The sequence below is a fragment of the Sinocyclocheilus rhinocerous genome, unplaced genomic scaffold (genome assembly GCF_001515625.1).
Source record: "Sinocyclocheilus rhinocerous isolate Xijiao unplaced genomic scaffold, SAMN03320098_v1.1 scaffold2307, whole genome shotgun sequence".
NCBI classification, from domain to species: Eukaryota; Metazoa; Chordata; class Actinopteri; order Cypriniformes; family Cyprinidae; genus Sinocyclocheilus; species Sinocyclocheilus rhinocerous.
In genome coordinates, this window is record NW_015642048.1 from 550741 (window position 1) to 561825 (window position 11085).

The following is an 11085-nucleotide window of genomic DNA, read 5'->3' on the forward strand; positions in this document are numbered from 1 at the left end:
GCATAGAGGAGAAACAATAATGTACAGTATGTGGAAAACAATGTGTTTTTTTAACCTTAAACCGCATAAACACATTTCATTACACCAAATACACAAAATAACGTTATTTTTAGCAACATCATATGACACCTTTAGATTTATGAAACATCAAGTCACTGGCAATGGCATAATATGTATATAATTGGAAATTTAATTGTTATTTCATATAGTAAAAACACGCAGTTGTCACCTTAAGGATCTACTACAGTATATATATATTTTTTAAAAAGGTCTTTTTAGTAGTTAGGTTGATACAGATAATATTTCTGAATATTTAAACCAGTTAAAAGCATAAACACTTATGGAGCTGAAGAATATACCTGCTGAAGGAGGCCATTTTGGGGAAGATCTGCATGGCAGAGGGAGATTCTGGGAGAATATCTGCACATGCGGTTGTGGTGTTATTGAGTCTGAAAACTAATGACCTCTGGACAACTGCGGGTAAATCATTGAGACCATTTCTATGTATAAGATCTATTCCAATGCATGAAAATATCATATCTCCACAAGTGTTAAAGTTATTCATATCTGCTACCTGTGAAGTCTCCGGCCAGTTGCAACAGAATGTCATTGTACAGTTGTCTCTTGGTGAGACTTATGGATCCATGTCTTCCCATCAAATCTCCAACCACACAGGACAGAGACCTGACCTGAGAACAGCTGTTCATCTGAGAGAGAAAGATTTCGGTCTTAATTATTTTGCAGAATATTTTTACAATTTAATGAGAAAATAGGCCTCACTCACATTTGTCATGTTGAATGGATTAAATATTTCTTCTTCACCAGGACATGTACCATCTGACCCCACTGGCTTATATGCGATGTACCAGGAAGCCTCTGCAAGCTGGAAACCAATAGCAGATTTCCTCTTATTCAACGAAATGACATTTGATTGTGATAGCTAACATGACTAATAAAAAAGCTGATAAAATGTAACTTACATTTGATAATTGTGATGCCCGCACATCCACTTCCAATATAACGTCACCATAGCTGCCATCTGGAAAGGTTAGCTGGGACTAATGACATGTACAGTGTATCATTTAGCATTAATTTATTACAGTTGGGACATTCTGTGTCAAATCAACCAAATTTAAAAACCTCCCTGGCTCAAATTTTTGATTTTGCATTTTTACGCCCCTGTAATTTGGCTCTGAAAATAGCCATTTTGATTCCTTCCCACCAAAATGGAGCCATATTGAAAACTGCAGTATCTCTGGAACAAGACCATACAGGGCCTTAAAAAAATGAAGATGCCAAAAGGAAAGTTTGTTAAGACACAATGTCTAAAAGGGCATTTAAATATCTTTAATAGTTATAGGCATGCAAACTTTGGAGGAAAAAACTAGCAAAGTGCTCTTTCCACCATTGGCACATAATGCAACAAAGATTGCTGAAGTCAACAGATTTTAACAGACCTACCAATCTCTGTGTAAAAATAAAACAAAGATGCTGCCATCTTTCTGAAGTCATTTCTACAGCACTGTAATTTGGCTCTGAATCTCAGGTGAAAATTGCCATTTTGACTCGCCTCTACAAAACAGTGGATTACTCGGTAAATAATAATCTATGGCATTTAATATTTTGGCTTTCATCACTATACATCTTTCTTCAGAAAAATATTAGCAAAATCAAAAATGTAAGCCGAGGACCTCAGGTTGAGTTGACACGGAATGACCCATTTAATATTTGTTTATATATATAATAGTAATATAATATGCAAACGTTATAAAGTACTGCAATATTTCAGGACTGGGTGGTGGCAAAGATAAAAAAAAAAAGTTAAAGACATGCTTAAATGCACCAGATGCTTTGGACAAAATGTGTTATAAATATAAAATTATTACTCATTGCTGTAAACCATGTGTATCGTTCTTCCGCATGCAACACCAAGACCACAAGACAGCTGCTGGTTTGCTGTGCGGCATGTGACAGATCCATCTGCCTGCATACCGTCCCAGCAGGACAAGAGCTGTACCCCTCCACAACCACAGCCTCACCCAGTTACCCCTCTCTCCTCTCCACCCCATCCTCCTCTATCCAGCATTATTAACAGCGTCATCTTTTTGTGGCAGATTTAAAGTGACGGTAGATTTAAACCACTTTAGTGTGGGAGAGAGTAGAGATGAGGGAGATACTTATTTTTCACAATTCCCTCTAATTTAGCTACCATAGGAACAGTGAAAACAATTCAAAACAGGCAATTCAAGCCATTTAGCAACATGGTCTTGGCAGCCAACCAGCAACACCAGAAAAGTTATGAACAGGAAAGCAACACCTATAAAAATCTGCTTAAATGATGTAATTTTCTTTTTACCATCGTCACTGTCCCAGTTACAGCACTACTGAACATGGCCTTGGCCATCACCCAGTTTCCATCTGGGGAGTCTTCTGCTGATATATCTGCACACCGCATTCTGTAAATAGTGGAAGAAACCATTTTAAGTTGATAATGTTCAAGTAAGTTTTGAAACTTTCTTCCCTCATTCCTGGGTGAGTCAAAGAAATCTGGATTACTTGTATAGATAATCAATGAATGATGTGTGTAGAGGAATGAGCTGTGTGAATCTTCCCACACATGTTTTTCATGACACTTTGGTTTTTAGGTATTTCAGATATCTGACAGCATTAAAAAAATGATCTTGTTGTCAGTTAAATGTGGCTAATGCCGCAGATTGTCAAAGAGGAACTGAGGAACTGAGACAAAATGCAGAATTGGGAATCAGTTGTATCACGACCTGCACCTGCAGTTGTTTTCCTGTCTCACTTATTTATGGTTCTGCTTCTAACACAAGAGAAGCAAACTAATATCTTATATTTATTTCAGAGGTCAAAACACTGTGCCAGGTGACTGTTTGAGGATGTACGATTCGTAAGGAACTAACCTTGAGCTGTTGGTGTAATGTATGACCAGAGACCGGCCAATTATACTGTTCGGTCCTGAAAGTGGCATATTTCCATCCGTGTACTGATTCTGAAAGTTGTTCTGACCGGTCAGGTCTCCAAACTTCCCACTGATGTCTCCAATCTCATACTGGTCAACCGTACCATTCCCTGGAGCTGGAGATGAGGCTGCGTTCACAGAAAACGGGTTAAAGTGTCCCATTATGTTAGTGTCCGAGCAAGGTTCCTGTGTGCTTTTGATTGGAAGAATATGGATGTGGTAGCCACCGGCTCTCGCATTAAGCCCGGTAAAGGAGATATTTAGGATTGTTGATCCTTGAGGAGAGACTTGGGAGAATCGGATTTGACCTTTAGAGGTTCCAGGTCCAAGCCAGGAATCCGAGCGAGCGGATGGAAAATGGTACAAGGTGAGGTTTGCACAAGCGATCCGTGGACCTGTTTGGTTAGGACCATGTATCACCACAGAACGTCCAATCATTCCAGACACCCAAGAAGTGGTGTCAGTAAAAAAGTTCTTGGTGGCCACCGTTCCCATCTCAGACTGTAGGTCCACAGTCTTGTGCTTGCCAGAGATATCCCCAACTTCACAAGCAAAAGGGCTGTCGGGAGCACAGTTTACAGCGTATGCACTCACTGTGATGTCAATGTTGTTTGGGTTCCAGTGTCCTCCAGTTGACAGACAACATCCCTTGTCACTGTCAGTCTCTGTGCTGATGGGATAGTTGTGGACATGCCAGTTGTGATTCACCGTAGAAGGTGCAGAAAGTTGTCCGTAGGATAGGTCCAAGAATACGGAGACATCAGAATATGGGTCACTACTGAGTTGGGTGAACAGGACCGTCCCCACAACCAGACCACGAAAGGCAGCCTTGGCGACAGTCACTTCGCCTGGGTAGCCGATACTTGCACAGGCAAATCTGGTTGAGTTGGGCATGTGTATCACAACAGAGCGACCCACAATGCTATTCCGCCCAAACAGGGGCAGGTTCCAGTCCATGAAAGTGGCTTGAAAGTTATTTGTATTCTCCAGAGACCCATGCCTGGCGCTCAGATCTCCGACCTCAAAGAGATCATGAGTGGAGCCTCTCGGTGGCGGATACGCTGGTGCCTGAGTATTCACATTAAACGGGTTCCAGTGACCCCCAAGGTTGTTGTTACTGCAGCTGCTATCTGACGGAGATCTCATTTGGGGAAGGGGAAACTGATGAACGTGGTACGGCCCAACTCTTCTGTCCAGGTTTGTCAGGTTAACAGTGATGGTAGTGAGATCAAACGGAGATGGTTGACGGAAGGAGAAGTAGCCTTTAATCCCTTGCATGTTCACAACAGCACTAACTACCTTCATTGCGACGCTTCGGATCTCTGCACACATGTAGCTTGAGGTCAAGTCGAGAACGGCGAAGCGGACATTAGAATTGAGATTAGATATTTCCAATCGAGATTGAACAGGTTCTAGAGGTGATCCCACATTCAAAACGCCCAGCTTTGTAAAACTCTTGGGATCCAGATTACTGAGAAGTGCATTGCAGCTGGTGGCAGAGCTTTGTGACACTAAAATCGTGACATTTGAAAAAATCCTGGTCTGATCAACATTTCTTAGATCTGACAGAACCCTTGCTCCTGCTTCTCCCATCACTTGCCGGATGTAGACGTTTCCAGCCACGGGACTGAAAAACCGTGCCCGCCATGTTCTTACCTGGGACTCCGAAGTAAGTCCGGCACAAATCCTTGCACCATTACATGTGTCCACCAGCACCGAGAGGGCATCCAGACTAATGTGCTGTTCAAACAGAGTAGACACATTCACAGCAGCCTGAGGCTGATCTACAGTAAACGTGAACACACTGTCTCCTATGTGTGACTTTTGACAAGGTGAAGCAAAATGGCCGTGCATAACCGGGAACGTAGTGAGGGAGATATTGTATCGACATGTGCCAGTTCCTGTGAGATTAACGGTGGACTTGTGGTCTGTGGAGTCGAAGAAGATCCAACCAATGACTCCCATCATATTGAAGTCAGCCCGATACCGCACACAAGAGGCAGAACCTGAATAGAGTCAATGGAATAAATAAAATGTCATAGGAATTAATATAAACATTTCATTCTTTTCAGGAAGTCTACAAACTATTTCAAGCATTTAATTTTAGCAGATCACATGCATGATATATCAGTTCAGATGCTGTGTTCTTGAAATATTCATAGTATAATCTAAGAAGTTGAGTCATGTTTCCAGTGTAAGATTAGACATTTTTACTCATGTCAGCAGCTCATCTGTTATGTCTACACTTGTCAGACACCAATAATGCTGATTAAAGGACATTATTATCAGCTTTAGATGCGCTCAGATGACGGGTGGTTTCAGGTGTCAGTGTGTCACCTGCAAACATGACATTTCTAAGAGATTCTCTAAGAAGAACATTACATTGGTGGTTGTCCCGTTGAATTCAGGGAATTGTGAGGTTTAATACATAAATAAATAATGTCACAGTTGAGCTGAGTCATAGTGAGCAAGAGTGCCAGAAGCAGGTAACTTTATTCAAAACTCATGGAAGCATGATTCATGGAAGTAATAGAAGCATGATTTTACTTTTCCACCACTTTCCTTGAGTAACAGGTACGAAGGTTAAATTAAACCTTTAACTCATACAGCTTAACTATGGATACAGTTTAACTAAGTAGACTTAGAAAAATGTTGCTTAAAATTAGCAATATTTGAATGCTTTTACATGCAGTAAAAACTTAGCTTAGTACATTTTCTCACATACATCGACCTTGAAGTTTGTTTACAGTGCCTGTTATGCATTAAGCATTATGTTATACCTAATGAAACACTAGGTATCACATACAAACACAAAGTATCACTACATCACTGAATAATTTAACAATTGTTAAGCAATTACAGACTGTCCTCAAACAGTTTCCAATAGTAGAGTGTAAAATATCTTAAAGTGACACAATATGATGCAAATTCATAAACTTTGCCCTGTACTTGGCAACAGTTTTCCAGAAACTCAAACTTGATAGACCAAATGCTTTGGAAATGCAGTGTTGGGATGCAAATGACAATTTTTCTGAAGAAGAAAAAAATTATAATAAAAAAACTTACCCCACAGGATGAACAGGGTCAAAGCTCTTGGCAACAACATGTTGACAGCTGTTGCTTGTGTGTGTGTGTGTGTGTGTGTGTGTGTTTGTAAGCAAGAGGTAGAAAGTGCTACAGACAGTGTGTGAGTGGTTTCACAAGGGAAGCCCCTCTGTGTGTGTCTGTAACGCTCTGTACTGGAGCACGTCTTTACTGATGTGTGCTTGTCTGTGCGCATGTGTATGTATGTGTGAATTCTTTGCTGTCCCAGTGTGTGGCTGCTTTGAATGAGACTCTGGCTTGTCTCTTCTGTAGTCTCAAGGGAGGGCAGCGAAGGGAGTGGCTTCCCAACATCCTGTGTTCACGCTTTTCTTAAACAGCACACCGTTTAAAACCATGGAAACGTGGTTTAGCAAGTTTTTTCCTAAACAAGAATTTATGGAAGTGATAAATACACTACAGGAAAATAAATACTCTTAACATTTTTGGGAGCAGGCATAAATTAAAGGAATAGTTGACCCGAAAATGAAAATTTGCTTAAAGTTTACTTACCCTCAGGCCATTCAAGCTTGTTCTTCATATTTGGAGAAATCTAGCATTACATATCAGTTGCTCATCAATGGCTCCTCTGCAGTGAATGGGTGCCGTCAGAATGAGAGTGTAAACAGCTGATAAAAACGTCACAATAATCCACACGAGTCCATCAATTAACATCTTGTAAAAAGCTGTGTGTTTGTAATAAACAAATCCATTATTAAGGCGTTTCAACTTTAAATCATCGCTTTTGACCAAAATACGAGTCCATAATCCATAATAACTCTTCCTTAATAAAAAGCCCATCTCCTCTCACATTAAAATCCACCCACATATTTGTTTAGAACTGTTTTGGACTGTTTTTGCATGTAAATGGTGCTTGATGTGCACATTTTTCTGCTGATTCAGACAAGCTGACATTTTCACTGGAAAAAAAACAAAACAATGTTATGGATAGATGGCTTGCATTTTATCTGGTTTCAAGTTAAAAATGCCTTACTGATGGATTTCTTCATTACAAACACGCAGCTTTTCGCTTCACAATTTTTTGATTACTTGTGAATTGTTGGGATGTTTTTACAGTTTCAACAAATTTTTGGGTGAACTGTCCTATTAAGGACCAAATTTAGCAATTACAACCTACTTTGGTAAATTTTTTTTAAATGTTCATGTTTCTTGCTGTTGTACTGTTTAATTTCTCCTCAATGTTGCCAATGCAAAATATTTCCTTGTTGATTAGCAGCAGAATATTTTGGCCTGAGCTGTTTCAAGAAGCTCTTGAGGTTCTTCAACTGGTGCTATTTTAGATAATGACTGTTGAGGCCTCAGCGAGGAGATGTGACGTAGACAAGAGTTCACTCAAAGACACAGACTCAACAGTCTGCACAATATTATTGCTAATTATAGCTGGTGTAGGTAGAAAAAATATTGTGTGTGATTTTAAACATGAAGATATTAATTAAAAAAAGTATTAGATGAAAAAGTGAAGTGACTAAACATGTGATCCAAAGAAGCTGCTATATAAATCTGTTGTTCCCTAACAATGAAATCTCTACTTTCACTTCATTATTAAAAGTAGAGCAGCTATTTTTTTTTCATCAGATGTCTGTTCTGTTCATTTTTAAACAGGTGGCTGTGTTTTAATTCAGATTTATCTGTCATTTCATTACATTTCAAATACATAAATAAGCATATAAGCGCACTACCGTTTATATGCTTTAGAATAGTGACAATAGTTTGTGCTACACTTCACAATAATATACTATATTGTGCTACACTTATACAATAATAATTAAGTATACATAAATGCACATTTATTTTCTGGATATTCACATTAATAAGCTGTTAAGGCCACTAAAATTACTAGAAAAGTCCTTTTTTTTGTCATTTTATCAGTATATGGTTGCAAATATTTCAACAGTTCAGAGTGCCCAAATGTTTATGGATAGCCTATACATTATCACTTTATGTGCATACTGTAAATACAGCATGTAACTGTATATTGTATTGTTCTGTGTAGCGGTATTTTGTTTGTTATATACATAGATGTGTGTTTACATCAGAAACTGTTCACAGCATTCCTTATTCTCCCTAGCATGACATAAGTCCAGCTCATGTTTTAACCTGGTGTCACATGCCATTATATTAACTTCACAAGTTCGCCTTCCCACCCAGTCCTAATGGTAAATGGTAAACCAACTTGGCCTGCTGTCCTCAATGGAGGCTCGAACCCAAGGCTCAGCTTGAGCGCCGAGTTCAACCCCCCTTTGCGGTACTACATAGAGGGAGAATAACAGTAATAGAGGAGGAGATGGGGAGGTGGAGGGATATGATGCTGGGGCGGTGCAATGACTGCTTATTTAGGCTTGTAATGATGATTGACAGGACTTAATGATTAGGCTCTTCCCAAACATACGTTTGGAACTTTATTTAATATTCTTCTCTGGAAGGTTGAGATTGTTTATCTTGAGAATGATTTAAGCTTCAGGAAACAAGTTTGCTCAAATTATGATTCAGTGTCAGAGGATCAGACAAGCTGTCAATAGGCCACTGTCACTAATAGAAGTTTTTCCACTTATGTAAATCACTGATTCACTAATTTTACTAAAAAAAGCACTCATTTACAGGTATTGTTGATGTTGTTCCAGACTGTGTAGGTTTGATCAGATAAAAATGATCATACATGAAGGATTTTGCATTTCTTTAAACTAATTTACGAGTTAAATGATTGGGGATCTTTCTCGTTCTACATCTAGTGTAGCATCAATTAAATGAGGCAGAACAGCAAGTTTATATGAGAACAGAAAATCGCAAAATATAATATAAAAAATATATAATTGAAAATATATGTCAAAAGCTAGTTTCTTCATTGTAGACATAATTCGAAAATTATTAACCAGAAAAGCATATTTTATTGAAAAAGTAATGGTTATATTATTATTATTTACACAGACACACTTAATTAATTACACAGTTCACTATAACAGTGCTGAGATTAACTATAAATCTCTCTGCATCTCAGCAGTTCCTCTGCTGCCATCTGTATTTCATTAATGAAAGTTCATTGTAGAGAAAACTAGACATAACTTATCATAACATAACATAACTGTATATAACAGTTAATATAACTGTGCAAATGGTTTTAAAAAATAGCCTAAGCTATTAAATTTTACATTTACATGTGTTAATGTATTTTTTAATGAAGGATTGTGGATGTGTATTATCCTGCTTTTTTGCTATTTGCTATTATTATTTTTGTTATTTATTTGGATTAATGGCATGAAAAGCTAACAAATTCAGTTTAACAATTCAGTTTATTCGATTTATGGTCATAAATAGTCATAACCACCTGGGGTCTCTGCTGTTTAGAGATTAATAATTATCAGAGATTTTATAATAATTGTATTTATACAAACACAACACTCAATAAAGATCATCTGTGAATCATCAACAGGAAACAACTGCAACAGAAACGGTGTCTTGAAAAATATGTTGTATTGACCACAACCAGTCATAAACAGCAGTTAAGCTATTTATCAAGGGTGAACATGTTTTGACGTTACACTTGGCTATACCCTTACCAAAAAGAAGTATACTTCAAGTTTATTTTATTAAGTATACTTAAGTAAAGTTTAAGTATATTTTTTTGAAGTATACTTTATGTAGTAAGTATACAAATATCAGTGTACTAGTAGTATACTTGTAAGTGTACTATTTCAATACTCCTTTGGACTAAATTGGCCCACTTTCTAGTATATAAAAGTAGGCTATACTTTTAAGTATACTTTAAGTATAACAGTAGTAAACTTTGAGTATACAACTAGTTTACATCTATGTTTTTAGTTTGTACTGCAACTACACTAAAAGCGAACTTATAAGTATACTGATAGTTTACTAATTAAATACTTGTAGTAGCATTTTTAGTACACTTTGAAGTAAAGTCTCAGTAAACTACTAGTTTAGTAGTTTTATACTGCAAGTTTACTCATAAGTTTTCTTTAAGTGAACTTTACATCATACTTTAAGTATACTACTATGTCCCTATTTAGGTATTAATTTGTATATATTTTGTTACATGAATATCTGAACATACAAAACATCAAAAGAACAGGGTATCTGCTTGTAAACAAAAAAATGTTATTCTAGCTTCATGCATTCTTTTTTAAGAACAGGGTCTCTGCTTGTAAACAAAAACATTTTATTCTAGCTTCTTCTTTTTCTTTTACAGCATTCTTTGTTATAATCACCTGAATGTGGGTAAGTTTCATAAATAAAAAAAATATATAAAGAAAGAAATAAACAACATTTTGAATTTGAACAAAAAGCTGGAAAAAAAAACTATGAATTGGATTTAGAATGATAATCAAAACGTAGATGGAGTCGATCAACACCCCAAAGCTATCATTATTACCTCTTCATGGGTCGACATTTTATTCCATAACGTTACACAGTTTTGATCCTTTGCATCAAATTAAAAAAAAACTAGCTAACGCTAATGCAAGGGTGTTACTATGGAGGACGAAACCTGCAAAAACAATAAAAACAATAAATCACAAATAAATAAATAAATATGCAAATAAATAAATAAATGTGTGTATAAATACACAAATTACACAAATTCTACATATAGAAATAATTAAACATGTGATTAAAGTAGGCAAATAAATAAAATAAATTGGTGGGCAAATGGAAAATGTTTAAGGAAATGCTAAACTCATCCTATTTATTTTCCTTTGATCACTCATTTATTTCTGAATGTAGTTCCACATTTATTTTTCCTCTGCACAACATGCTAATGAGAGGGTGTCAACCATGGACTTGGTCGAGGTCATGTCATAGCTGGGGGCGCGGCTTTCCTGTTGACAGGAAATGCATGGTGTTAATCCAGTATGGCCTACGTAAAGTCACTTTTTCCGGTTAACAGAGCAAGATACATAAAAAACTGAGCTGTATTGTCCGTACAGTATCTGTGACTTTACAAACGACGCAACGGAATGGCCAGAGGTGTCATTTCCCGGCACTCGATA

The 11085-nt window shown here is 37.3% G+C and overlaps 1 protein-coding gene across 1 annotated transcript in view; it reads right to left on the reverse strand.

The window, feature by feature from the left end:
- The window catches only part of LOC107755356 (uncharacterized), a 12337-nt gene extending 6041 nt beyond the window's left edge, over positions 1-6296 (reverse strand). Inside the window, exons 1-7 of the mRNA XM_016572134.1 lie at positions 6050-6296; positions 2925-4989; positions 2357-2456; positions 981-1058; positions 785-883; positions 575-707; positions 360-474 (exon numbers count right to left, since the gene is read on the reverse strand). Coding sequence (XP_016427620.1) covers positions 360-474; positions 575-707; positions 785-883; positions 981-1058; positions 2357-2456; positions 2925-4989; positions 6050-6263 — 2804 coding nt within the window. The 5' untranslated portion in view covers positions 6264-6296. The remainder of the gene's footprint in view (positions 1-359; positions 475-574; positions 708-784; positions 884-980; positions 1059-2356; positions 2457-2924; positions 4990-6049) is intronic.
- Between the last annotated feature and the right edge of the window lie 4789 nt (positions 6297-11085).